The 26,793-nt window shown below is 49.8% G+C and overlaps 11 protein-coding genes across 11 annotated transcripts; 4 read left to right on the top strand and 7 right to left on the bottom strand.

Annotated features, from left to right (window-relative positions):
• The first annotated feature begins 41 nt into the window (after window positions 1-41).
• F4812DRAFT_464502 (uncharacterized protein) lies at window positions 42-4,184 on the top strand. Its single transcript, XM_047938347.1, has one exon. The coding sequence runs from the start codon at window positions 388-390 to the stop codon at window positions 3,739-3,741; it is 3,354 nt and encodes a 1,117-aa protein (XP_047794697.1). The 5' UTR covers window positions 42-387; the 3' UTR covers window positions 3,742-4,184.
• A 932-nt stretch (window positions 4,185-5,116) lies between these two features.
• Window positions 5,117-6,249, top strand: F4812DRAFT_454198 (uncharacterized protein; the record flags this gene model as incomplete). Its single annotated transcript, XM_047936601.1, has 4 exons — window positions 5,117-5,386; window positions 5,475-5,497; window positions 5,559-5,856; window positions 6,052-6,249. The coding sequence occupies 4 exons, from the start codon at window positions 5,117-5,119 to the stop codon at window positions 6,247-6,249; spliced, it is 789 nt and encodes a 262-aa protein (XP_047794696.1).
• Window positions 6,250-6,450: 201 nt separating this feature from the next.
• Window positions 6,451-7,915, bottom strand: F4812DRAFT_408697 (uncharacterized protein). The gene is made up of 4 exons (XM_047932382.1): window positions 7,814-7,915; window positions 7,585-7,706; window positions 6,886-7,500; window positions 6,451-6,809 (listed from the first exon to the last, which is right to left on the bottom strand). Exons 3-4 carry the CDS (start codon window positions 7,219-7,221, stop codon window positions 6,540-6,542), a joined length of 606 nt encoding a protein of 201 aa, XP_047794695.1. The 5' UTR covers window positions 7,222-7,500; window positions 7,585-7,706; window positions 7,814-7,915; the 3' UTR covers window positions 6,451-6,539.
• A 141-nt stretch (window positions 7,916-8,056) lies between these two features.
• Window positions 8,057-11,017, top strand: F4812DRAFT_408696 (glycoside hydrolase family 3 protein). The gene is made up of 4 exons (XM_047932381.1): window positions 8,057-8,377; window positions 8,444-8,500; window positions 8,578-10,229; window positions 10,344-11,017. The coding sequence occupies exons 1-4, from the start codon at window positions 8,288-8,290 to the stop codon at window positions 10,870-10,872; spliced, it is 2,328 nt and encodes a 775-aa protein (XP_047794694.1). The 5' UTR covers window positions 8,057-8,287; the 3' UTR covers window positions 10,873-11,017.
• F4812DRAFT_408691 (FAD-binding domain-containing protein) lies at window positions 11,018-13,531 on the bottom strand. The gene is made up of 5 exons (XM_047932380.1): window positions 12,754-13,531; window positions 12,259-12,680; window positions 11,584-12,193; window positions 11,384-11,505; window positions 11,018-11,304 (listed from the first exon to the last, which is right to left on the bottom strand). The coding sequence occupies exons 1-5, from the start codon at window positions 13,193-13,195 to the stop codon at window positions 11,137-11,139; spliced, it is 1,764 nt and encodes a 587-aa protein (XP_047794693.1). The 5' UTR covers window positions 13,196-13,531; the 3' UTR covers window positions 11,018-11,136.
• Window positions 13,532-14,344: 813 nt separating this feature from the next.
• F4812DRAFT_448979 (MFS general substrate transporter) lies at window positions 14,345-16,256 on the bottom strand (the record flags this gene model as incomplete). Its single annotated transcript, XM_047935922.1, has 3 exons — window positions 14,345-15,466; window positions 15,551-15,872; window positions 15,976-16,256. 3 exons carry the CDS (start codon window positions 16,254-16,256, stop codon window positions 14,345-14,347), a joined length of 1,725 nt encoding a protein of 574 aa, XP_047794692.1.
• A 557-nt stretch (window positions 16,257-16,813) lies between these two features.
• F4812DRAFT_11244 (uncharacterized protein) lies at window positions 16,814-18,313 on the bottom strand. Its single transcript, XM_047929356.1, has 3 exons — window positions 17,524-18,313; window positions 16,875-17,421; window positions 16,814-16,822 (listed from the first exon to the last, which is right to left on the bottom strand). Exons 1-2 carry the CDS (start codon window positions 18,122-18,124, stop codon window positions 16,958-16,960), a joined length of 1,065 nt encoding a protein of 354 aa, XP_047794691.1. The 5' UTR covers window positions 18,125-18,313; the 3' UTR covers window positions 16,814-16,822; window positions 16,875-16,957.
• Window positions 18,314-18,338: 25 nt separating this feature from the next.
• Window positions 18,339-19,782, bottom strand: F4812DRAFT_11197 (uncharacterized protein). The gene is made up of 3 exons (XM_047929351.1): window positions 19,021-19,782; window positions 18,910-18,965; window positions 18,339-18,845 (listed from the first exon to the last, which is right to left on the bottom strand). The coding sequence occupies exons 1-3, from the start codon at window positions 19,488-19,490 to the stop codon at window positions 18,535-18,537; spliced, it is 837 nt and encodes a 278-aa protein (XP_047794690.1). The 5' UTR covers window positions 19,491-19,782; the 3' UTR covers window positions 18,339-18,534.
• Window positions 19,783-19,832: 50 nt separating this feature from the next.
• On the bottom strand, window positions 19,833-20,570 carry F4812DRAFT_464478 (uncharacterized protein). Its single transcript, XM_047938346.1, has 2 exons — window positions 20,186-20,570; window positions 19,833-20,110 (listed from the first exon to the last, which is right to left on the bottom strand). Exons 1-2 carry the CDS (start codon window positions 20,407-20,409, stop codon window positions 19,888-19,890), a joined length of 447 nt encoding a protein of 148 aa, XP_047794689.1. The 5' UTR covers window positions 20,410-20,570; the 3' UTR covers window positions 19,833-19,887.
• Window positions 20,571-20,758: 188 nt separating this feature from the next.
• On the bottom strand, window positions 20,759-22,265 carry F4812DRAFT_454190 (FAD/NAD(P)-binding domain-containing protein; the record flags this gene model as incomplete). Its single annotated transcript, XM_047936600.1, has 5 exons — window positions 20,759-20,815; window positions 20,872-21,306; window positions 21,379-21,657; window positions 21,721-21,970; window positions 22,018-22,265. 5 exons carry the CDS (start codon window positions 22,263-22,265, stop codon window positions 20,759-20,761), a joined length of 1,269 nt encoding a protein of 422 aa, XP_047794688.1.
• An 880-nt stretch (window positions 22,266-23,145) lies between these two features.
• F4812DRAFT_408668 (Phosphodiest-domain-containing protein) lies at window positions 23,146-26,609 on the top strand. The gene is made up of 3 exons (XM_047932379.1): window positions 23,146-24,343; window positions 24,413-25,382; window positions 25,446-26,609. The coding sequence occupies exons 1-3, from the start codon at window positions 23,456-23,458 to the stop codon at window positions 25,889-25,891; spliced, it is 2,304 nt and encodes a 767-aa protein (XP_047794687.1). The 5' UTR covers window positions 23,146-23,455; the 3' UTR covers window positions 25,892-26,609.
• Window positions 26,610-26,793: the final 184 nt, after the last annotated feature.

Here is a 26,793-nt window from a genome sequence, read left to right as displayed (position 1 = left end):
CGCCAAATCTAAACTCATTATACCAAGAAAGTGCGTCCACCCTGAGATCCTCCAGGCTACTACATCCACCTCTGTAGAACCGAATTGTGAAACGGTATTTGCTGATTCTATCATGTCTTCATCTTCACGTATTCCCATCTTAGTACATACATTCATCGGACTTCAGCAGTATCATCCCCAATCGAGATCTAACACATTGGGAAGGGCGAATTTTTGGTTAGTTTACATTCACACGGGCGTCTGAACCGATCCAACCTTGTTGTTGGATCTCCCGGTCTTTTTGTCTCTCGTATGCCGTCTTCATCAACAGTTTTTGAATTGTCGTTTTCTACCCCTACTACCCCTATTATATCTAGAAACACTTCGTCCTTACCTAGGTAGGTGAGAATGCAGCGTCGGAATAGCACCAAGTTCCATTACCTCGACCGTCGGAAATCTGCGTCCTCTGCGAAAAGCGTACATCTGGAATATATTCACCCTGAGACGGCCGAGCGCGATGCTCAAGCTGCTGCTTCGCAAGCTTTCGCGAGGGCTAGGGCACGCTCGAACACCGACACAACTTTATGGCCACCACCGCGAAACAATGACCAAACCAGGGCCGTTGGCTCTAGCAGTACACCTGACAGATGTAATTATAACTCCCCAATCAAGCGCCAGCAAAGTGTCCGCTTTGTGCGGGAGCACCCTAGCCATAGTATACGAAGTAACACCATAGTTGAGAATACCACACCAGCCTCTACAACAAGTACTGCCAGAGGTAGAACTGGTAGAGACTGTATTGAACCCCGACTTCCGACCAGTGTCTCGGCGGCGGGAATGGCCTCTGCAGCCAAAGGTGCAGCAGGTGATTACATTAACGCACTCTTTACGAGCGAGGAATATTATACGCCCGAAGACGACATTGCCTCCGTTCCTTCATCGTATCGGAAAATTCGAAAATCTAGGTCTATGTTCACCTGCTCTGAAGCCAGTATAGCTTCTCGAGGCGACGACCAAAGCACTTCTTCCGTGATAAGAAATCAGCTCCCTTCAATGTCTGCGAGTTCATTAAATAGGGGCGTAGGCGAAAGTACACCAGCAGCAAGACTCAAGGCACCAAAGTCCATGTCCTTCTTAAGGGGTCGCTATGACCAGTCGATGCTCTTTTCTAAACGCCGCGGGAGCGTTCCCATTGCGCTATCCAACAACGAAAACATTAAGACACGGAGTAATATGGAAACTCCTATAAAATCACAACCATTAGCATTCTCTCGTTCAAAATCTATCAACGCTGAGAAGTCCCTCAGAAAGAGCATGAGAGATGGGAGTAATGATACCATATCTATGGATGGGAAGGTGCGCAAAGATGGAAGTCTAAGGAATCGGGCGCGGAAGGTCTCGAACAGCTTTAAACATAGATTGAAGAGCTTATTTAATTTAGTGAAAGGAGACAGCGACGAAGCTGAGTTTCCTCCTCAGCACATCGAAGCCTCGAAATCCCATATTATGGACCCTGGTTCTCTGGGCTATACAGGACATGGTGAGCTTCAGTTTGATCCTACGGGTGACGAAGCAGCTATATCGCGCGTACCGTCAGGAGTTCCGTCATTACACGCCGTTCCATCGTATCAGCAACTTCGTTCGCGACAAGGCAGCCTTAAGAGTCTGAGAAGCGAAAGGAGAGTCTCGGACGAAAGGTCTCGCGTAACAAGTTGGTCGAACTCGGAGACCAATACACTTAATACGTTAGGTAGCCAGAAAAATGAATGGGATCGACAGCGTCTATCGGTTATAAAAGAAAATGGAATGCATGTCTCATCATCATCAGCAAGACCTGGTACCAGTATTTACGGCACCAGTCCAGATACAAGTGTTCGTTCTTTTCAACCACCGTTACCACCCCGGCCAGTTCCCATCGACAGCCAGAGAATCTATTCGGCGCTTATGAAAAGGCTCAATGACACAAATAAGCATTCTCAAAGAAGTGAACCTCAGCGGCCAGAAACCGTCGATGGCTTTATTGATACGGATGCAGTACCTTTGAGAGGTAGCTCTCGAGCTCGAGACTATGAAAAGCGATCGTCTATCTCACGAGCAACCATCCGCCACGTTAATTCCGATGACCCCCCAGATGCATCTCCAGCAAGCAAAACTCAAAAGAACTGGATCATCAATGGACCAAGGCTTGATGTGGAACCGGACAAATCTCCTTTCCATACGAGGAGCAAATTGGACATAGGGAAACGTGAGCTTTGGTCACCTACATCAACAATCAGGACATGTGAAGTCAGAGAGCCCACTGGCGCGAGCTTTAAATCACCTCCTATACCACACATAGAGAAACCCTCATCTCCGGTGAAGACACTATCCACTCGTAGCTCAGCTTTCTTCGCCAGTCCCACGTGTCATCTATTCCGCACTCGAAGCCCATACAGGCGTGCACTCCAGAATACGATGAAATCTGAACCTCAGAGCACACGGCTTAGGTCCCCAGAGTTTAATCCTTGGATGCGCTCACTAACAAGCCTGCCCATCAGATGCCCGAGTACGTGTGAGTCTGAAGTGGACAAGAAACTGTATTATACTGAAAGTGTGTACTCTTGCACAACAGAGGAGCCGCCGGCGGGATCTTTGAACAACAATACACCAGCTGTAACAGAGAATTACCCGAGGCATTCAACTAACCACGGAGATGCCACAATATTCGTCAACCCTCCCGTCTACCGACCTACTCCGCCGCCGCCGCCACCGCCTCTTCAACAGCGAGTCGCATCTTCAGCAAGTTCTGTCGAATGGAAAACCTGGCTATCTGCTAATATTTCAAAGCTTGAGGGCCAGGGTCCGTCTGGTGGTGGTAGCACGGGTACGGGTACGGATACAAACATCATCGAATACGCCGTTCCGTCGACTCGCGCATCAGGCCACGTCCGCGAAAAAGCGCAGATCAACGACGAGGACGAACAGATTCCGTTAGAAGTATACAGGCCCACGAGACCCGACAGCGCGCTCGCAACCATCGACAACCATACCCGAGCCCCCCCGCAGACGCCGCGGAATGTTCCGAATTCCTCGCCAGGCTACGATTGCGGGAAAGAAAACGAAATTCCGGAACGTCCTACTACTGCAACAACAACAACGGTCTTGTCCAAAAGCATGCTGCGTACCACGCCGTCCTTGTCGAGCGTCAGATCGGCCCAGGGAGCACCAGCAGCAACGACGGTAGCGAAAACGGCCACGGAGCCTTCGAAAAAGGGTGCGTCCGACTCGGTCCGCTGGAGGTCCCTCGCGCATAAGCCGTCGCTTAGCGTCATATCGGGGAACTCTACCCCTCCGCCGACGACGACGGCGATGATGATGACTTCTTCGACTATGAAGTTGGTACGGAGGACGCCGGGATCCAAGATCCACGCCACGACGCCGACGCCGAGCCCGGGGTTCGAGTTGACGGTGGATAAGAATAATTCGGGTTCGGGAAGAAAGAAGGGCGGCTCGACGGCCGAGTCCTCGAGGAGGATATTCGGAGCTATGACGATGGTGACGAATAAGCCGGAGAACGTTAGCCCCAAGGATGGTAATATTGCGGCTGGGGGTGTCGATGGGGATGCCGATGCCGATCCGTACGGGATCCAGGGGTCGGGGGTTCTGGGGCCGGGAGCGGAGGTGAATCCGCAGTCGATAGGGAGCAAGAAGATGGTGAACCTATTCCTTAGTAGCAGGCGTAAGCGCATGGCGAGCGGGGAGGATGGGGGTGTGTTCTCGTGATAGACGCGCGGGAGAGCAGTCGGTCGGTTGGTGGATTGGAGAAGAGAAGAGTGTCGAGAGCGGACTCGAACCGCGGCAATTAGGTGGCGACAGCGGCTTCTCCTGCGGGAATCGTCGCTGCGGCAGGGATTCGGGGAAGACCGAGGGGGGTGTTATACGGTACAGCTAGGTATAAGGACGGAGGCGGAGGCGGAGATAAGGGGGAGTAGCTAACGAAAACGCTTGTACAATACGACTATCGCTTCCATTATATGATATGAATAGGAGGAAATAGTTACTTACGCTAAGGCTAAGGTTACCTACCTACTAGAGTAGAGTACCTAGCTACTTACCTTACCTTACAATTGTAATAGAAACAGCTGGATTATACCTCAAAGGGGAGGCGGGTGCAGTGATGGTTTATATATATCAACAAGCCCTAGCTGTCGGCTTGGATACCTGAGGTATAAGATATGATTTATCTATTAACTTAGATACGATACGCTTAATATGTTTTAGTCTCCATTCATTGCAGGTCTTTTTATATTAGATCCTTAATACTGTAAGTATGTGTCTAAACTATAGGAGTCCGTTCGTTAAGGCGGTTACTTACCTTAGGTAGTCTTCGAGGCATTAAAGTTCGTATTCTTAAGTAAAGTACTCGGATTCTACATACATACTTACCTTAGGTTCTAGGTACCTACCTAGGTAGCTATACGACTCCGGAGCAAGAAGGAAGAAAGCCTTTATTTTTTTCTTGTGTTTCAGAACGAAATCTTGATCCAGACCAAAGCCTAAGTGTGATTGGATGGCGCGGCCGGGCGAAAAGGAAGCAGCAAAATACGACGGTGTCACGATTCCTTCGGGATTGTGATACAATATCATTATTCCCTGTAATCTGCAGCCGGTCTGCAGCTTATCGACGTCTTATATGCGGAACTTGTTTTTTTCCCTTCTTCTCTTCCATTTTTCTGTGTGGCGGCTTACTGGCTAGGAGCTAGGGCAACTATTTTTCGGGCCTTTCTTGTCTCGAAACAGGTAAGACTATGGGGAACAAGTAGGCGGTCGTACGTGTTCTTCGTAAACGGGGGGCAGGGGGAATATCGTGTGTGTCTGTCATTTATGAAAGGAAGATGTGCCTACGTCACACTATAGAAGGGGGTAGGTACCAGGTACCTAAGGTATATAATAGGAATATTCTCTTCTCCTGGCGCTCTGGGAAATGAGTTTCGAGAGTTTACTCGGTTTGCATCTATGTATCTTCCCATGCACATGGGACCATGGATGTTGTCTGCGTACCTGTGATATCACCATCACCCTCATCATATGATTACGAAGTGCCCCAGTCGTGAACCTACCTACCTATCCTATCCTATCCTAAGGCACCTAGCTTTCCATGGAGGACAACCACCGTTACCGCGTCGAGTACAGCGAGAATATCGCGCCGAAGTATCCGGCGGGGAACCACGATGGAATCGAAGTAGTTCCTAGCGACTCCCCCTTTTATCCTCATCCTATATATAACGCTCCCGCTCCCCCGGCGAAGGGTGGCCAGGAGTGGCCTTCCGTGCCGAATGGTTGGTCTGGTGCGCCGCTATCAGCGGTAACAGTACCCGAAGAGCATAGTAGGGAGGAGAAGCGGAGAGTTCTGGGCCTTACCGTTCCGGTATTTTGGACGGTGGTTATTGTTATAGTTGTCGTTCTCGCAGCAGCCATTGGGGGCGGGATAGGCGGGGGGGTTAACGGCGCAACAGAAATCTAACACGAGTGTAGCGAGGTTCGTATTACTTGAACCGCATTTCAATCTTTTACTAAATAAAAACCCGCTTTTTATAAAGCGACACGACAAGCACATACCAACCATCAAGGACATCAGCCGCGCCGGCTTCCGCAACGACGACCGCACCGGCCAACGGACCCCTTCCCTCCGACGGCGGGTGTCCTCTGATCAACGGGCAGACGTACACGCCGTACGCGGTAGACGGTAAACCCATCCCGCTCGCGCAGGGTCTCGAGGGACAGCAGTTTCGGCAGCAATGTTATACGAACTACGTCGCGTCAGGGACATCCCAGACGCACGATATCCTACGGATATTCATGCCCAGTCTCGAGAATTGCATGATGGCTTGCGCTGAGGTAAGTTGTATATTTTGGCTTTGTATTTCTTTTCTCTCTCTTTCTCTCTCCTCCCTTCTTCAAATGAGTGTCTCGGGGTTCACACAACAAGCAGACTTTTCTTTTTTTTCAGCTATGTTTACCCACTATCGTATTGCCCGAGACATCCCGAGCGTGAACCCCCCTTAAACCTCCTGCTGACGGGTGATCTGGTAGTACAACTCGGCGTACTACGCCAACTTAGGGAACGGGACGGGTGTTGGTGGCGGGTTCTGTGTGGCCGTGACGATCGTCAAGGTTGATGCTGGGTTCTGCTACTTGAAGAACGGGACCACTACGAACAACACCCTGGGCCATCCGGATATATATTCGAGTGCTGTGCTACTTACCAAGATCGACTTGCCGGATTCTTAAAATCTGCGGGCTCGCCGGGGTAATAGTGTTGCACAGTTATTTCGCCCCGGCGAAGGTAGATAAAAGATATAGCACCGTATTATATGACCTTGGTCGTCTAATTCTAATATGAAGATGATACACGATGGATTGCGTGGATAAGGGGCTAATTGACGGAGGGGACTTTGTACAACATATATTTAAATTTTGTATATATTATTCAGCTGAGGATGAGATATTGAATCACAGAAGCAGGCGACCATATCATAACACATAGATAGGTACTTTTTGGCCTGCCACTTCCCAAATTCTCAAGATCGACTCTTGGTCAATTCGCTCTGCACTCTAGCTGTGGGGCCGCCTTTAATAGGTCTGACAGTACCGGTAATCGTCTTCTCTCCCTCGGTGATATCGTGGAGAGTCTTCCTGTTGATGGGCTCGTTGGCGTGGCTCTGGGCCCGCGCCGTGGGGCCTCCCCTAACAGGTTTATCCAGGCCTGTAAGATCCTTTTCCGCTTCATTGATTGCGGATATGGTGTGTGAGTCTATCCTTCTCGCGTGCTCGGGGACAGGGTTGGTCTTCTATTGAAAATTAGGTTGGTTAGCAACGAATCGTTGGGTAACTCATATGGCAGGAGGGCCAGGGGTAAGGACTTACAGAGGAGGCGACGCTCTGAGCGAAAGCTGCAGGGCCGCCCGCTACAGGACCATCCAGGCCTGTTAGCTCCTTTTCTCCCTGAGTGACATCGGAGACGACTTTGGAGTTGACGGGCTGGTCGGCGTTCTTTTGCGCTTGTGCCGTCGGACCACCCGCCACAGGCTCGTCCTGACCTGTGAATTCCTTTTCTCTGGCGGTGATTTCAGATATGGTCTGCGAGTTGAGAGTTCTATTGCCAGTAACGACGAACGTCTTCTGAACAACTGGTCTGGCAGCCGGAACCCGCGGGGCGATGCTTGAAAGCTTGAAAAGGTTGGTGATTACTGATCGAGACATGATTTCGAGATGGTTTCGTGTGATAGATAACTGCAATGTAAGCTGCCCAAGAAAAATCTGTATATTTTTAAAGTTCAATTATACACTAGGTTAGGTACCTGACATGTCGACATCTTGGGGAATTTATTTAGTTGAATATTGCTGCATTTTTTGATCGATGATGGCTTCAACGTCATATAACACCGATCAACTCCATAGCTGACCTCATGTGTCGGATCTCGTTAGTCTGTACCTGCAGTAGCGCCATAGAGCAATCTGAGCTAACTGTATTAAATCTTTCTAATAGGGGGTAAAGAGATGTTAGCTATAGTATAATAAATGCAGGTCGATGATGTCAGAGCGTTACTAGGTATAAGACTCAACTTTTCTAGCGTAATGATCAACGTCTATTCTATCCTGACGTATGGTGCTAGGGTTATATTTTAACTGAGTGAACTTCGATTACACAGTGCAGCGTGTGAATTGCAGTCGTTCTGCACAAGGTCCTATACTAAGTGTTAACCGCTCCGACAACCTATATGATACGGAAAGGCCTCATCTAATATTTAAAGAAACTTCTTTATTAAAGTAGGTACCTATAACTATAACTCACCCATGCCTTCATCATCTCCCTCTGTATACTGCACTAGTAAACCCACACTTGTTTATATGACTGCAATTCAATACGCGAGACCAAAGCTCTCCACCTTATAAGTATTATGGGAAGAATATATGGTAAATCTCAGGTTTTTTTTTTATCAAGATGATTTTGAAGACAGCCTTCTACCTCGGTAGCGGTACCAAAGGCATATCCGCCTCAGTCCGTAGAGATGCTTCAGGCTAAAACCAAGTACACTGGATCTGTTACTTCGTCCATTTACCCCGAAGCTTTCGACTGCGGAAATAGCTATCCCCCCAATAATCAGCTTGCCCGCATATTGGCGTCGTATTGGCCATTTGCCATCTTAACCGTAATGATCTAGATTTCATAGGCAGGATATATAATATTAGGTAGCCATGGGGGAATGAATCCAGGTTGGGAATTATGGCTTAAACGACTATGGGAGCAGCTACCCCTTGAGCGACAATGGCTTCCGTAGTATCATTAAGCATTACCGCGCTCTTGATTGTTAAAGGCGTAGTTGCTAAGGATTTTCCTAACTGTCAATCTGGGCCTGTAAGTAGATCGGAAAGCCCTTAATTTAGCTATCGTGAGTAACTCATGGTTATGTTCTGCCTATAGCTCGCTTCCAACCAAGTATGCAACACTACACTTGATCCGTGGTCGAGAGCTGCTGCTGTAAGAACCTCACCCCTATTCGCATAGGCGAAACTACCTAGGACCTAAAGTACCATTATACTCAAATTCCAATCTAGCTCGTGGCCCAATTCACCCACGACGAGAAGATATCCAACTCCTGGGACAACTCGCCTGGGGTCTCGCGTCTGGGCGTCCCCTCCTACGAATGGTGGAACGAAGCGCTCCACGGCGTGGCCAGCTCGCCCGGTGTCCAGTTCGCCAGCTCGGGCAACTTCAGCTACGCGACGTCGTTCCCGCAGCCCATCACCATGGGCGCCGCCTTCGACATGCCCCTGATCCGCTCCGTCGCCGAGACTACGAGCACCGAGGCCCGCGCCTTCAGCAACGCCGGCCGCGCCGGCCTCAACTTCTGGACCCCCAACATCAACCCCTTCCGCGACCCCCGCTGGGGCCGCGGCCAGGAGGTCCCCTCCGAGGACCCCTACCACGCCGCCCAGTACGTCTTGCAGCTCATCCCCGGCCTGCAGGGCGGTCTCAGCGCGGACCCCTACTACAAGCTTGTCGCGACGTGCAAGCACTACGCCGGCTACGACATGGAGAATTGGAAGGGGAATCGGCGGTACGCTTTCGATGCCAAGATTTCTAGCCAGGACTTGCAGGACTATTACCTCGCGCCGTTCCGCGCGTGCGTGCGCGACGCGAATGCCCTGTCCGTCATGTGCAGCTACAACGCGGTCAACGGCGTGCCGACCTGCGCCGACCCCTGGCTGCTCGAGGACGTGCTGCGCGGTTTATACGGCTTCAGCAGCGAGGACCGCTGGGTCACGGCCGACTGCGACGCGCTGCAGAACGTCTGGACGGACCATCGGTACGGCTCCTCGGCCGAGGGGGCCGCGGCCGCGAGCCTGAACGCCGGCACGGATCTCGACTGCGGCCAGTTCTGGCCGCAGAACCTGCCCGCTGCGTATAGCTCGCGGCTCTTCAACGACACCGTTCTCGACCGCTCGCTGATCCGCCGCTATGCATCCATGGTGCGCCTCGGCTGGTTCGATCCCCCGGCGCAGCAGCCGTACCGCCAGCTCGGATGGGACGCCGTCGCGAAGCCCGAGGCGAGGGCGCTGGCTCTGCGGGCCGCACAGGAGGGCATCGTGCTGCTGAAGAACAACGGCAGCGCGCTGCCCCTCGCCAAGGCCGTGAAGCGCGTCGCTGTGGTCGGGCCCCTCGGCACCGCGACGACGCAGATGCAGGGGAACTATTACGGCAGGGCGCAGAACATCTCGACGGTGGTTTCGGCGTTCCAAGCCGCGGGGTACGAGACCTCCAACGCGCCGGGGTGCGCCCTCACGGGGTCCTCTACGTCCGGGTTCGCGGCGGCGCTCAGCGCGGCGCAGGCCGCGGACGCGGTGGTGTTCGTCGGCGGCATCGACATCAGCATCGAGGGGGAGGAGCGCGATCGCGAGCAGATCACGTGGCCCGGGCGGCAGGTCGACCTGATCAAGCAGCTGGCGGCGGCGAATGGCGACAAGCCGATCGTCGTGGTGCAGATGGGCACCGTGCTCGACAGCTCTGAGATTAAAGCGCATGCGGGTGTCGACGCGCTTCTGTGGGCGGGATATCCGGGACAAGACGGCGGCGCGGCGGTGGTAAGTATTCTGACGGGCGAGAAGGCGCCTGCGGGGAGGCTGCCGGTGACGCAGTACCCGGGCGACTATGTGAACCAAGTCGATATGACGAACATGAATTTGCAGTCTGGCACGGAGAATCCTGGGTAAGAAAAATACCTACCTACCCCTTACCTCTCCTATTCATTAGTGCTTGTAACACTCACTTACCTATGATATGAATGACTTGGGTTATGGATTTAACTAACAGAACGACGCAGACGTACTTATAAATGGTACACCAAGGAGCCCGTATTCCCCTTCGGCCACGGGCTGCACTACACCAGCTTCAACGTCTCCCTCCCCGCCGACCTACCCACCACCTTCACCACTGCAGACCTCACATCCAACATCTCATTCACCCAGACGGGCCCCGTCGCATCAGGCAATTATCCGGACCTAGCGCCCTTCGTCTCCATCCCCGTTTCGGTAACCAACACCGGGACCACCACGTCCGACTACGTCGTCCTCGCGTTCCTCAAGGGCGAGTACGGGCCCGAACCATACCCGCTCAAGAGCCTCGTGGGGTTCGCGCGGCTCCACGATATCGAGCCCGGGGAGAGCGGGACGGGAACAGGGACGCTGGAGCTGAAGCTCGGCGCCGTGGCGCGCAGCGATCGGGACGGCAGCTTGACGCTCTGGCCCGGGAAGTACAGGCTGGTGCTGGATATCGACGACCGCGCCGCGTGGGATTTCGAGATCACCGGGGAGCAGGTCATGTTGGAGAAATTGCCGCCGAAGAGGTCGTAGGTTAGGTACCTAAAGTAAGAAGAAGATAGGAAAAGGGAAAAGGAGTTGCTGCGATCTCCGATCTGCGATGGAGCGATGGAAAGATTCTTAAGGTCACACACAATACGAGTACCTGTTACGCTGGATATTTACCTAACACAAAGATTGTGGATTAACATTAGGTATCTGCTATATGTCTTCAGATAGAATAGGTACCTAGGAGGTGTGTATGTGCCTAATATAATCTATGAAGAAAAAAAAAACAATCTACTTTCTTTTCCCAAGTTAATCGACACGGCATAATTGGTAACCGACTTCCTCCCAGCGATCGTTGCCCACGCAGGGGTGGCACCAGAAGACATCGTTCGGATCTACGGCTCGCTTGATCCGCAGCAGGCGGTCGTAGTTGTCGCCCCAGAAGCTTCGTTGCCAGTTCGGCACTCCGGGGTTGTTCTGCGTTTCTTGCCGTTAGCACCTGTACTAACTCAGGGAGTCGGACTATTCATAAGGAAAGCAAGACAAGGTAGCTTACCTCGTTCAAGTAGGATCCCATCTCAGGTGCTAATCGTCTGAGTGGTTCTATCTTAGCGTTGACTTTAGCAAGGGCTTCTACCTTGGCGGTTTGGTTTAATGGCTGAAATTGCACGCTGGTGACTTTATGGAGAGATGTGATGTTAGTTTTCTTGTTAGAGGTAGGTAAGTGATACGATTAGACGTGGGAGTAATGCTTACGAGCATGGGCAATAGCCTTCCTCCACGACGGATTCACAGAATCGCTGCCTCCCCTCGGCTTGGCATTCTTGACTCCTTGGCCGGCTACGAGGAAGACTTCGGCCTGGAAGTCCTTGAAAGCTTCGCCCACCGCGATCGCTTTCTTGGCTAGGGTCTCGGCGTCCAAGAGGTGAGAGCCGAGCCACATATCCGTTCCCGCGCTGCCCGAATCGTAATGGGTTTCAAACCAGTCCTGCAGCCGAGTGTAGGTTTGTGTTGCTATCGTCGGAGTTACTTCCGGCCAGGTCTTGTTGACGTGCTCGATGATTGGCGCCCATATATTAACCATGTCGTTTTCGTCCTGTGTATCCGTCAAGAGGAAGAACCCGCCCATACCGGTCCCGCCTATGGATACACCGGGGTACGAGAAGTTACCGGAAACCACGCTGTAACCCGACACACCCTTGGAGTCCAGGTAAGGGAACTGCGAGAGCAGATACCCCGCAAGGTCCGCATAGTACGGCGCATTGACTTTGGGACTCATGATCATTACCGTCGCTGATACAACCTTTGGCGAGGGATATGTCATTAATGTAACTGAACTCATAACTCCGAAGGTCGAACCACCTCCCTAAGCCGGAGAAAATAGAAATTAGCAATGCTCTCTCTTCGTGGTATTAGCTAGTGTGGACTTACACCTCGCATGGCCCAGAATAAGTCCTGATTCCGGCACTCATTCGCCACGACGATATCCCCCGCAGGTGTCACGACTTCCATCTCTAGGATCTGGTCTGCGGCAAGTCCGTATTTGGGCGCGAGGATAGAGTGACCACCCCCCGTGAGATAACCGCCGACACTAACAGATCGGGCGTCACCACCCACTATGATCTGGCCAATCTTGCCGAGCTCCTCGTATAGGCTCCCAAGCTGAGATCCGGGTCCCACGGTTGCAGCCGTGTGATTGATCGTGAAGTCGCACCCTCGCGGCTGGAACAATGCGTGCGTCTCCAGGTCCTGCATGTGGTGGGTCCATATCGAGAGGGCTCCCGGGGCTTGTGACCTGCCCTGGTAATCGTGTCCCGTGCTTTTCACTATTATCCGAACGTTGTGCGTCCGCGCTGTTACGCGTGGTCAGACGGTCGAATCCCTCGCCGATATTAATATAACTTGTATAATCTAGGATAAGCTTACCAAAGTCTACACTCAGCTTAATATCCCGAGCCGTAGTCGCGTTCACGACATATGCAGGATACCCGTCTGGACTGCACGGAGCATTCGGATCTGGAAGACAAGTATCATTATTATACTGATTCCACATGTTTGAGACCGGGTCATCCTGGGCAAAGTCGTAGGTGAGCCATTCTTGAGAGATAGTTGCGCATTGGGCCGCGTTATAGGTCGGTTCCTTGGGATGGCATATGGCTCCTGGAGGCGCTGCTCGAAGAAGCTTTCCTCCGGTAGACTGGTTGAACTGGGCCCAGGTATCGGCGGAAGGCCAATCTGGAGAACCGGGGGCTGCCTTGCAAGCTGCTGCTACCGGGTCATGTCTACCAGTTGTTTTTGAATTCCCTGGAAAGGCATCGCTATAAGCGAAGGCGGAAGCGAGGGCAAGAAGTCTCAGTGAAACTGTCATGACTCTATTAGTATGCCCCGAGACTAGGCGAGAAGTGGTGGTAGTAGGAGTAGTAGTACTAGACTTACACGACAGTTAATACGGAAGGACACGATGGGCTTCATATATCAATTCGCAACTCTGTATTCAGCTTTCCAAACTCCGGCTCCAGTTCCAGCTTACGTTACGTAGCTCCTATGTCGTGGTGAGGTTAACCAGCAGTTATGCTGTGCCGCTTACCCAGTATTTACTAGTGGTCAAAGTTATAATGAAGAAATAATGCACTGTCAACCAGTCTTCATGCTGAGTGAGGGTTATCATTGGAGCTGTGCCCTTTTTTTATGAGCTGTGGCTATGTAGAACCCCTTGTACAGATCCGTAGGAGGTATATAATATGTTGGTTATGTCGTATTGAAGAAAAACCGAGGCGCTGACCCCTTTTACAGGTACTAAGAGGTACATACCTAAACCAAGGACAGTAATCAAGACTGTACTCATGCACGGTGCTATAAACACTAAATTCTTACTTTTGGTTCTTGGTTCCTGGTTCCTATTCTAGTATCATCTCGACTTAGGTTGCTAGGTTTAATCTTCAACGTTGGTTCAAACAAATATTCCTAAAAAGGCTAGGGAATAGCTTCGCCTTGACCGAAACGTGTAGCTCATTCCCGAGTTTGGTACTTTTAAATGGGCACTGACGTGTTGCGTATGAGCAAAGCCATAACGGGTACCTGGGAAGGCATATTCGGACGTATTAAGGATAGGTATATCATGATTGAGTTTCTTAACATATCCAAGTTAACCTAGCACTGTCTGTACCTATCTTTATTATTGCAGTTAAACCGCTATAAATGGTCTGATTAGTGGGGGTTAAGCAGCAAAATGGATGAAATAGTATTAACTCCCTCGTTCTCGCTTTCGATATCAAACGCGGTGACGCGAAGCAACTCGTGGCCCAATTTATTATATGCCGAAGCTTACAGGGTAATCCTTTCAGCTGAAGCCCAGAACAGTCCTATTACATCATTTACACGCTATTATATCCCTATCGTAATTACACCCTGTGAAGTCCTATCCAACAAAATTCCATCCTGATAGTTCGGGAGATATTCCAGGGTTACATTTCCACTTTATAACCCTCCCGAGTAAGCATTTGTTTATGACAAGTCACTATTCCTGCGCAGGCCGATTCACTTCGGTAGTATCAGAGCCAGCTTCTAAGCCACCCGCCGGTCTCTTTTCCTCCAGACCGAACTCCGTTTCTAGATGCGCCCTGAGCGCAATCTCCTTCTCGAGGAAGCATATCAAAAATCCCAGTAGCGCAAAGGCTAGAGAGACCTGCCATATCAGCTGCAAACTGCGCGCGTACACGTCGATGACACGATCTCTCTGCGGCTCTGGGAAACTTCGTATGAAATCGGCATTGGCATATTCGTAGGCGTTTCCGCCAGATAGTCGGTCCTCTATCTGCGGGTCGTCAATACGCCATGATTCCCTTGCAAACTTGGCGTTGAAGATGGCAGCGGGTATGGAAACACCCCAGATCGAGCCGTAGGCGCGCACGAATGCGAATGCGGCAGTGGCAGCGGCCGTGTCGGATTCTGGAAGGTCGGCTTGCACAGCTGGGAGGTTGGTAGACATCATGATGCCAAGACCGAAAGCCGCGATAATTTGAATAATAACCCATTCGGCATGGGAAGTGTTTCGGTTGAAACGCGAGAAAAGACCGAGTGCCAATACTATCAAAGCAAAAGCGACGATGTGTAATGGTCGATATCTCCCTGTTTTCGTCAATACAACACCAGCAATAGCCCCGGTGACGACGGACAGGAGAGCGGTAGGTAATAGCGCGAGACCGGATACCGTCGGCGACATCCCAAGAACGGCTTGGAAGTAAATAGGTAAGAAATACAAGGTCCAAAACAAACAGATGAAATTGATAAAGGCGATGACCAAAGCCGCAGCAGGGGTACGGCGCTTGAAGACACGCTCCGGAAGTGTCGGGTAGTCCCTTACCCACGGCGCCCCTTCGTATATATGGAAAAGAACCAAGCCGAAGACCCCTAAGAAAAGGGGCACGAGGATTTGGTACGATTTCCATTCGTAGCGCGTTCCTCCCCACGAAAGAGCGATAAGAACAGAAACGACGCTCCCGATGAGAATGGCATTTCCCGCGTAGTCGATTTTCTTGAGTCTCTCGAGTATGGACGTCTCCCGGTCATAGTTGACTCGGAGGAATAGCAGATGCAGGATTAAAGCCGCCCCGGAAACTGGGAGGTTAATGTAGAACACCTAGAAACCAAAGATATACCTATTAGCAATGTTTTTCTCGATTCTGATTAATTATCGGAAGGATTTGAGGGCATAAACACTCACCCATCGCCACGTGGTGCCATCGACAATAGCGCCACCCACCAGAGGCCCAACAGCGGTTCCCAAAGAGAAGACGCCGAATACCAGCCCCATATACGCGCCGCGCTGGCGGAGAGGAACCAGGTCGGATACGACCAATTCGATGAGAAGGTTGATGCCGCCGCCTCCTATCCCTTGCACAGCACGTCCGGCAATCATCATCGCAGCGCTATCCGCCCCGCCGGCAACGCCGCTGCCCAGGGCGAACAGGCTCACCACGGCTATCATCATCCACCGGCGGCCGAACAGATCGCACATTTGGCCGATAAGGGGTAGGAACGCGGTACTGCGGGACGAAGAAGAAGGTCTAAGTTAGTAAAAATGCCCGTATATATAAGTCTTGAAGGTGTAGGCTTAGATTAGGTTAGGTAGGGGTCGGTTTAGCTTACCTCGTCAGAAAGTATGCGTTGACGAACCAGACGTATAAGTTGCCGGCGTCGAGCTCTCGGGCGATGACGGGAAGAGCGGTTGAGACTACGGTGGACTCGACGGCGGCGAGCAGAGTCGTGAAGCAGATGGCTGAGAATACCGCCCAGAACCGCCAGCCCCTCGGCAGAGGAGTCGACGGGCTGTTGTTGTTGTTATCATCGTGGTCAACCGGAAGAGGCTTCCCGGGTGGAGGGTTCGGTTGGTCGCGAGTGAGCCCATATTCGATATTTTCGTTTCCCATATCTAAATAAAGATGCGATTAGGTGCTTACAAGAAATTCAGGAGATACTAGTAAAAAGACCACTGCATTCCGAAGTACGCTTTTCTCTGCGATGAAATTCCTGCCGGCCAGGCTTAGTTTTCGAAGCTTCCTGAGGAACTTTATAAGGGCTTCCAACTTTTCCATGGTAGTATGTATTAATATTTCCCCGTATCAGGAGGGATATGGAAGTTATTAGATACGTTCTCCAGGTTACTAATAACGGCGCCTGTGAGGATTATCGGAGGTTTCCTAATAAGGTAAATCGCCGAGTGTGGATCTCTTCGGCGCGCCGGCCGGGTAGCGGATGGGCAACCGAAGCAGGGCAGGCACATAGATGATAGCATTGGCGTGATCTAGTAAATCTTGATACATATATCATCTGATAAACTGCGATTAGGCGATCCAGTGAACTCAATAGAGCTATTAGTCGTAATAGTATAACCATGTAAGGTGACTATCTGGGAAGTGTCGGGTAGTTTGATCTACAAGAGTCCCCTTCGACTGCGCTGCACGCTGGGAGCAGGGTTATGTAAAGGTCGGGGGTACTAGAACTTCAATTTCAGTACGTAGTAAGGACTTTGGTAAGAGGCAAGGTACCTATTTTTAGTAGTAATATCCTTACGAAAATATAATCTGCATCCCATGGAGCCCTTTTCCTCAGCCAGATATATGGCGTACCATCAGCTAGAACGCACAATAGTCTTCTTAAGATCATTAACCAAGCCAAGCAGCGCATTCTCCCTCGCGCGAATCGCATTCCTCGCCAAATCCGGTACAATAACCAGAGAAATACCACCAAAGGACTCGAAATTGCCCCTGTACCCGGCCGTCTGCTTCGGCACCGTCGCTTGGGCGACTAATTCCCTGGCCCGCGCCATCATCGCGTCCACGGAGTTGACGAGAAACACGGCTTGGGTCTCCCCCGGCATCGTCGACGGCAGGGAGAACGAGCCGACGGAAAACCCTGGCATCTGGAACGGGAATTGGATACCTCTGTTACTAGCGCGGTTAGAAGGTGCTGCTGTTGATGATGGTGGTTCTCTATGAGAGATGGAAAAAACTTGTTGTACGAGTCGCAAGATCCGGTCGTACGTCTCGATCAAGCGTAGGTAACACGAGTACATGAGGAGTTCCGAGGAGGCGTCTAGAGAGAATGCTGGGAGGTTGGTGTTGTTATTATTACTATTATCTCCGACCGTGCTGTCGGTGATGCTGCCGCTGTTCAGAGGGGGTGGTAATCTCGCACATATTTGGCTTATAATGTCTATGAACGCTTGCGAGATGTGGAAAGTCTCGTCTATACTAAACTGCCTTGTCCCTGGTTGTGATGGGGCGCCGGTGGTGTGGACTTCTGGGATCGTGTGTAAGTGGCGCATTAAGCGGATATTGAGGTTTGATAACCTTTCAAGTAAAGATATAAGATCCGTAATGGGCTCATCGGGAGATAATATGCCCCCTCTCGGGTCTGGCCGGTTGGAATCTGGACCTGCTACCGCTGGCACTGGTGATTCAGGGGTATTGGTTGCTAAGATTGAAGGGTTTATGATGATATGATGCTTATCAACCGCGCCAATTGGATCAGATATGTCGATATCCATTTGAGATGATTCAATATCAATTGATATTTCTTGCTCGTCGGCTTGAGCAGGTGGATTCCGAGTCCGACGCCGTGATGACGCCGGAGGGCTGGAAACACATTCGGCGTTAGCGCGAATGCAACGTTGACACGGCTCGTCGTCGTTATCCCGTATGCATTTTAATTTAGATCGGTGACATTTGTCGCAAGCCCGTCGAAGCTGATTCTGGCGTATTGGCTGAAAATGTATCATGATGCTGCCCGCTTCCATTATAAGTGCCGCTGAGATAGTGGATCGACTGGCATTTACGCATCCTTCGCTGTTGAGAGCTGGTCTAACTGTATATCATTATGCATGTACTTCGTATCCATGTTATTTATGCAATTATCAATAGTGTAAGCGCTATTATAATGGTAACGCCAGGAGGCGTATATTAAGCAGTGATATAATCCTCAAATTCGGTTCTAGTTATCAAATTCATATAATGGAATGCGACATAGTTTCCTGGCCGAATAATCATATTTCTGGAGATGTCGTTCAAAAGCTTAGCATATCATATTTAGTCACTATTGCTTGTGACCACACCCCTTGAACATATAATTATTAACATGGAAGGTCCCAAATCCCAAATACTGCTCTACACTACGCTGATTCATATAAATAAAAGAAAAGATCAACTCTCAATCTTTGAATTCTTTCTGTTTCCCCTCCAGCCTCAGCTTCGTCAGCGCAGAAGCCAGTCTACACATCTGTTCTGGGTTTTCTGATACCTCTTTCCACAAGGCATGCACGTCGTCCCCAATTCCAATCTCTTTCGCAGTCTTCAGACTTCGCGGATCCACAAATGGTGCGAGACAAGTCCAGAGGTGTTGTACCGTATCGAAGAATATATTGATACCGACATCGCCAAGCCCCTTGATGGTCTTGAGTTCTGCCCTAATCTTTGCCGGGTCTTCGGAAGTGAGCTGGAGAATTGTGTTCAAGTCGCCCCCTATGAGTTACGAGACGTCAATCGTGATATAATCTTTTCCATGTTCGATTTATACTTGACTTACCGTATTTATCCTCGATGAGTTGAGCGAGGTCTCCCATCATAGTCGCTGTCTTTTCTCTGGACAATTCGTAAGCAAGTCTTCTGAACGGACAGCACGACCGCAGAAACATACCTGTAGTGCGTATAACCACCTTTAGTCAAAACCTCGGTCCTTTCTTCCCAAGTGCTCTTCTTCAAGACGTCAAGCTTATGATACCCGGCCTTGATGACTAGATCGACTGTCTTGGCAGCCAATGAGTGAGAGATTCTTGTTGAGGAGAGCATCGCATTTAAGAGCAATGCGAGGATTGTATCCGGGGTTGGTTTATCTGGGTCAGATAAATCCGTTTGACTGAGTGGGAGCTCTCCGTATTGAGAGATCAGCTGGCGAATCTTGGGATTTGACAGTGACTCTCCGTTGGTATATTGTTCGCTTCCCTTGTCACCTTCATCTTTAGCACCCGACTTGGTTTTAGTAGAAGATTCCGTTTTCTGGTGCTTTGTCTCCGGCTCCCGTGCTTGGACAGTTGCAGCTTTGGTATGAGACCGCTTTTCGCCAGGGTTTGGCTCGGAGTTCTTATTCTGTGAGCGCGTTGTCACCATTGTCACTTAACTTAGGTAACTAGAGTGCCATTTTCCTCCTATATTAATTGATGAAACTAGAATGATATAAATATATAAATCCAGTATTATATTTTCACCTCGATCATGATGTCATAGGTTACCGCCAACATTAAACATGTGAATTGAATTCGAGGATTTGGTAATTTAGATCGCATCACTATGATGATATCAAAGCCAAAGAAAACGAAGTGGGGCAGAGCTTACCCCTATTGTATGTATAACATCTATAGATAGGTATCCATAACATTAATATTTAAGACTCGTATCATCCTCATCACTTTTACCAGTAATAGGATTACATAGGTTCCTCGTATGAAGTTTCTTATACTCAACACTCCACATCTATACCGAGAGGAATCCGTCGGGTCGGATCGGTTTACCATATTCTACGGCATTCGGGTTCGTAGTCGATTGTCGTCTTGCAACCTTTGCCCCAATACTTGTGTCCGCAGTGGTGGCAGCCGTTCTTCCGAATTTCCTGATAATCCCACCACAAATCGTTGCCAGACCTGACGCACTTAGGGTTTCCTTCGACGAGGATGGCGCAACCGAAATCGGCTCCTAATCCGTGGCAGGCTCCGAGATGAGGTCTGCGGCTTCTACAGTAACGGGTCAGTCATGTTTTTATTCTAAGAAATATCGTTAAAATTGGTCATAATAAAGAGGCGCCTTACGAAGCGGATCCATAGTTAAGCTCGTCATCTCTGATGATCTGAGTATTCACGGCCACGTCGCAGGCCTTTACGTGTAGAGTAGAGCACATGATGCTTCCCCGGCAGTCGTAGAGCGGACCAGCCCATTCTGTTATAGACGCGTTGGCGGAGCTGACGTCTCGAGGGATTGCAGAGGCATGGAGCAGGGTCGCGAAGGCCGACAAGACGAATATGTTTAAACGCATATTGGTGGCAGAAGGATTTGAGATTCTCTTAAATGCTGTTTGTATTGATTATGTTTGTTGGTGTTGATATGTACCTAATGTGAGGTAAGTATAGCAGGCAACTAAGGCGTGCGAACGTTGAGGAGGTCGTGGGTTGTTTTATATTCATAGACCTGTAGGAGCCTACGCAAGCACCCATAGTGCTAAAGTTATACTGATAGAAATAACATATTGGGGCTTGAGCTTGCTTCGTAAGAAAGTTTTCTTAAATTTAAAAAGGTGACAAAAGGGGTCATAGCACATTCTTCTATTTCTCTAGTTACCTGGTATGTATACCTTAGGTAACCTTAGGTGCCTATATATAAGCCCCTTATCGTATACAGCGGACGGGACTACTATGAGCTTCTTTTGAACCGTTGTATTGAATCTAGGGTTAGGTTAGGTTACCTTTTTTTCAAGTTTATCAACCCACTCCTTCCAGACCGCGCCAATATCATTCTTGTAAATCCACGACATATCTTTTCCGCCATCTGTAATGATCTTGTTCCTGACACGCTCGTCAAACGTAGGATTCCCCAGCCCCTTCAACTTAGCGGCACGTTTGTCGGCCTCGGAAGAGAGATGGGCGTACATTCGTGAATAGTACGGTAATCTAATAGTGTCAAAAAGCGGTAGAGCCTTACCGGTATCATTTTTCCAGTACGCCAAAGCTTGTGCTAAGATCCAACCATCCTCCATAGCGAAGCCTGCGCCAGACCCAAACGCGCCAGACAAGGCGTGCGATGAGTCTCCAACGAGTACCACTTTGTTATCCCACGCAGTGAGTTGAGAAAGCTCGGGACCAGCAAATGCAGCGAACTCGCGCCACCCGCCAGGAGGCACTCTCGCGAGCGCTTCTCTTATTGCGGGGAGATATTCCTGCACTATGTTAGCCACCTGAAATAAAGTTTAAGTTAGGTTACGTAGGTGGGTATGCGAAAGCAACGGTACCGTAAAGTGTGACTCGACATGCGCGTTATCAACTGGAACGCCCCAGCTTTTCTTATTCGCGCTATGGGTTGCTGGATCTTGCCACGCCCTCGAAGCTATTTCCCATAGCCCCTCTCCGACAGGAGAGAAATAAACGTGCGTAGTTGGCGTATGCCACCAGCCAGTAATCCCAAAGCGAGGGTCCAAATGTTTAACGTTGTCCCAGGGTAGGAGAGCCCTCCATATTGTTGTTCCTGTGAACTTTATTTCGTAATTGGGCCAAGCCGTATCTCGGACTACCTATTTTTTATCTTTTGTAAGAGACATTCCCGTTTTCACGCCAGAAGATGAAGGCTTTCTTACGGATCTGATACCGTCGGCACCAACCACTAGGTCCGCCGTCACAACGCTGCCATCTTCGAAACGTAGCTCGACACCTTCTTTGCCTTTATCAACCATACGCGTTAATCTCTTAGAGAGATGTATTACGCCAGGTTTCACATGCGCTAAGAGGGCCGATTGAAGCTTCGTCCGCTGAGTTCGAACTGGGGCTCGCTGCTCTAGATTCCGCGGCTTCTCACGACGGTCAAGTTCTTCGCCGGAGCGCCCGTTCCTCCGAAATGTTTAGTACTGATGTCTAACGAGTATATAGATACTCACATATTCAAAATTACCCATGTCGGATGACCACTGGTTAACGTATCAGCGACACCGAGAAGCTCCAACACGTTCCACGAATTTGAACCAATGCTTATACCAGCACCTACTTCCCGTAGAACTGTAGCTTGTTCGTAGATATTAACTGAAACATTGGGAATTTTGGATAGGGCGATGGCAGTTGCGAGGCCACCTGGACCTCCACCGATAATAGCCACACGCAGGTGGCGGCTGGAGGAGTTCACAGTCATGATGTAAACAAGCAACTATTTAGATGAAACCTGTATTTACCACCTTTTTAAGCATTAATTTACGTTTTCTACTTTATATGAGTTCATATCTATACTCGACTTATACGGAATAATTACAAACCCTTACAAAGCAGTATAACGTCAACCATCACGTGAATGGCGTGCGAACGACCTACTCCTCGCCTGGAAGTTCCTGATAAGAACAAGGTTAATTGAGTGGTATCATGGACATACGACTTTGCAGTTAGGTAGATTGTTAGGAGAGGAGTTCATACTGATATGTATCAAGACTATTCGGTCTTCGCCGGTTGTGTTTGATAACTGCAATTATCCCTGCCTTGATAGCTAATGTAGAAGCAACTCAGGACTTAGGTAGCTTACCTGGTTATACCAGATTGAAATGATTGGTCTCGGAGGATATCGAAATTCTCTTGGCCTATGCTAAATTAAAGATACTTGCCAAAACAAACCTTCTGGAAATCCCTCATGTATTAGGCACTGGGTTTATTGCATTGCATCGACGTATACGCTGCTGTAAGTCCAAAATGCAAAGGATACGCATCTGAGCCTCAACATCTAAAATACCATAGTCTTGGAGCCCTTGGCTATGTTAGGGACTGATAGAGGTATGTTTACCTTAGGTACCTAAGGTAGGTATGTTGGCTATTTGAGATACCAAAGTTGTCTAACTGGAAACATTTTGTCTTCAATTGCTTTACTGAAGTGATATTCTAATTCAAGTGCGCTTTTACTTTAAATATGACATTGATAGTCGGTAAAAAAAAAAAAAAGGAGAATCGAGAATGGTAAAAAGTCGAGTAAAAATAGAAATCTTGATGGGTCATGACCGCTGCTAGTGGGTGGTCACATGCTAGAGCCAGCTGATACAATGTCTCTAAACTATGGGTACATGGGCACTACCTACCCCTAAGGTCAGGTACCCGGAAAGTGGCCTCTAAAATACCCCGTATCTTAGCATCTGATTGGCCCGATTCAATTACCGGACTAAATCGATAACGGGTTAAACCCCTGTAACGGTTGTAAAAATGCTGTTAACAACAATAACCTAGAATTCTCCGGTTTCTGTAATTCTCCCTAGAACAATACAATTCGTCAACGTTGCGACAACTATCCACTTGCCATGAACGCGTCGAGACACACTTTTGTATACGCGCAAGTTCTCGGTCAAAATGACTCTCCAGCCCGTGAAAGCCCCCGAAGATGACAAGGATGGATCCTTCTTGTCTCCTGCCCGATACGACGATGACGTCTCGTCGCTACATAGCAGCCGAAGCGACCAGGATACCGATAGCGAGGACGACGAAATACTAGCCGCTGCGCGGAACAGTAGGGAGCTACGCGCACGCGATCGCATGGTTCTGATGGAAGAGGAAGAATTAGACCAGCTGATAATCGATTCGCGAGCGAAAAAGGAACGGGAAAGGAGAGGGAGCAGTCTTCAGAGACGGGGCAGCAATATCGCGCTACCGAACCCGATACGCCTGCTCAGAGGTTACAACAAGGTACGGTCTTCGAGTGCGATAGAGGATAACGGCAGTTCGGTCGAGGATTTACACCATGAGAAACGGAAGAATAGGCGGACACGACGGACGGAAAAAAAGCACCGCTTATTCAAGGAAGCGCGCGATGGCGAGGATGGACACCTCATGTACGAGATGGAGCAAGGGGGGCTTAAAGATGGGAGTTCCACGGGCGATAGCAGCGAGCGAGACGATAGCGACGAACTCGACCGCAAACACTTGATAGGAGTATCCGCTGCCAAGACGGCGAAGTCGTGGAAGTGGAAGAAATGGCTATTGATACATGCTACTATCATAGTCGGTGCCGCGTTCTTGGCCCTCGTTATTTGGAAGCTTTCCATTAGCAAGAAAGGTGTTACTCCTCAGTTGGTCAGCAATGGTACAGCTTTGTTCTTGCCGACTACCCTCATTATCAGCCTGGATGGGTTCCGCGCTGATTTCCTGAATCGGGGCCTGACGCCGAGATTAAACGCTTTCGTCAAAGAAGGCGTGTCACCGCTCTATATGACCCCGTCGTTCCCGTCTGTAACTTTTCCTGTAAGTCACTATAATCGAATCTCTGCCATTGACAGGTTAGGTACCTAGGGTTAACCAATACGTCCACAGAATCATTATACTCTTGCAACTGGCTTATACCCAGAATCTCACGGTGTAGTTGGGAATACATTTTGGGATCCGGATTTGCAGTCCGAGTTTTTCTATACAGACCCTGACCGGAGTCTTGACGCCAAATGGTGGGGTGGTGAACCCTTTTGGGTGACCGCCGAGGAGCAGGGCGTCCGCACCGCTGTGCATATGTGGCCGGGGAGCGAAGCTCATGTCCAGGGCAAAGACCCGAGCTTCTTAGACAAGTACAACGGTAAAGAGAAATTACCTAAGAAGGTTGATCGGATCCTCGAGTTCCTTGATAAGCCAGGCGTGGAGAATCCAGATGCGGATCCCGCAGATATAAGACCGCAAATAATAGCGGCGTATGTTCCTAACGTTGATGCCGATGGTCACCGCTTTGGTCCAAACAGTACCGAGATACGATCGACTATTAGCGAAGTTGATAACATGCTCGACCAGCTCTTCCATGGGCTGGAGACGAGAAATCTTACCAATATCGTTAATGTCATTATCGTCTCCGATCATGGCATGGCTACCACGGATGTCAGCCGAATGATACAAATCGAAGATCTAGTAGACATAGATAAAGTCGAGCATCTCGACGGGTGGCCACTAGTCGGCATTAGACCCAAGAATCCGGATGACTTGCAGCTGCTTTACGAACAAGCCGCCGAAAAGGCGAAATCTAACCCCAATTTCGACGTGTACTTAAGAGATAAAAATATGCCAGAGAGGTATCACTTTAGCAACAACAAGCGTATCGCGCCTCTGTGGATCGTGCCGAAGACCGGATGGGCGATCGTCAAGCGAGAGGAATTCGATATTAAGGAAGCAAGAGCGAAGAATCTTGTTTACCACCCCAGAGGTCTACATGGTTACGATCATGAGCATCCTCTAATGAGAGCTATTTTCGTCGCCCGCGGGCCTGCTTTCCCACACCAACCCCACAGCAAAGTGGAGGTGTTCCGTATGCAACCCCCCCCCCCTTATCACCCTGTTCTCTATTTAATTGGACACTAATTACGTGCAGAAAACATCAACGTGTACAATATCCTCTGCGACTCCATCGGCATGAAGGCCATGCCCAACAACGGCACGTTGCATCTCCCCTTGAAGATCGTCGGTCTCCACGATGCGGAGACGGCTCTCGATGAGCCGGCGGACCCCGTTGTGCCCGAGTCAACTTCTTCTTCCACGGATGTTGCGACGGCGGCAATGTCTATTCTCCCGGTACAAACTAGTTCCGAGGTCCCTCAGCCCTCGGCGGCGGCTGGCGTGGACCCTAACCCGGAATCCGTTGCGAATACAACCACCCCTGATCCGGCTGCCGATAAGCCCCAAGAGCAAAGTCCTCCATCAGGCGAAGATGACAAGGCCGAGAGCGAAGGCCCGCCGTCTTGGTGGGGAAACGCGTGGGATTGGGTAAAGGATAAGTTCGACGGATTAGTTGACGCGGTTAAGGGGATTGGCCAATAGTTCCGTTCTTTTCTCAAGGATGTACCTATGCTGGTTGCGGTTTTTTCTTTTTCTTTTTTAGATTTTCATTTGTGCGTGTTGTTGAGCGTCTGCTATACAATAGAGGATGTGTATTTTGATACATTAGGTTACCTACCTCCTAAGGTAGGTACCTAACATAAGGGGCATTCAGTTGGAAAGGCATTGGCGCTGGTGGCGTTTTTTTACAGTCCTATCCAGCATAGGGATTTTTTTTTTCGATTACCTAGGATATTTGCTAGTTTTCTCGGTGGAAGAGTTAATTAGAGGCTTACCGTACGGAGATACTTTGACTTCATTTTCATCATGTCGTCTTGGAAGAATTTGTGACGTGATCTTACTCGCATTGCATTGCAATATAGGTACCAACCTAAGGCAGCTGGGTAAGCTGAGTTAACCAATTGGTGTATATATAATTTGGTGTAAGTGGGCGTTAGATAACTTGTATACGTTGACGAGTTTGCGAGACTGAATCGTCGTGCTCTGCGTAGAAAATAAAGCCATTCGTCGATTGCAGCAAGCTGCCAAAAATCATCTAAGCCGTTCAGCTTCCTCTTTTTAATAATATAACTTCGTTTTGGTTACTACCTAGGTACCTAACGCTGCGTTGTTGCGGTCAAGAGGGTGGTGGACTTATGTACCTGTATGCAGCTGCAGCCTGCAGAAACGCAGATCAAGTGGGCCTTCAGCCGCAAAGGGCGCCACAGCTTGGCACGATTGGTCGTCCCCACCCTCCCTCTTCAGAGTGGGGACGCTCAATTGAAATTTACGTCATGGGGGGCCCCTCCCAACCGTCCCTGACCCTGGCAAAAGCCCCACGTCGTACGAGGCTGGCATTGAGTTTTTCTCCATAGGTTTAGGTACATGTATGGCGATAAAAAAAA

Source organism: Daldinia caldariorum, assembly GCF_022478825.1.
Source record: "Daldinia caldariorum strain CBS 122874 unplaced genomic scaffold F4812scaffold_1, whole genome shotgun sequence".
NCBI lineage: Eukaryota > Fungi > Ascomycota > Sordariomycetes > Xylariales > Hypoxylaceae > Daldinia > Daldinia caldariorum.
The sequence above is the reverse complement of the archived record's forward strand: the minus strand, read 5'-3'. Positions and strand labels throughout refer to the sequence as shown.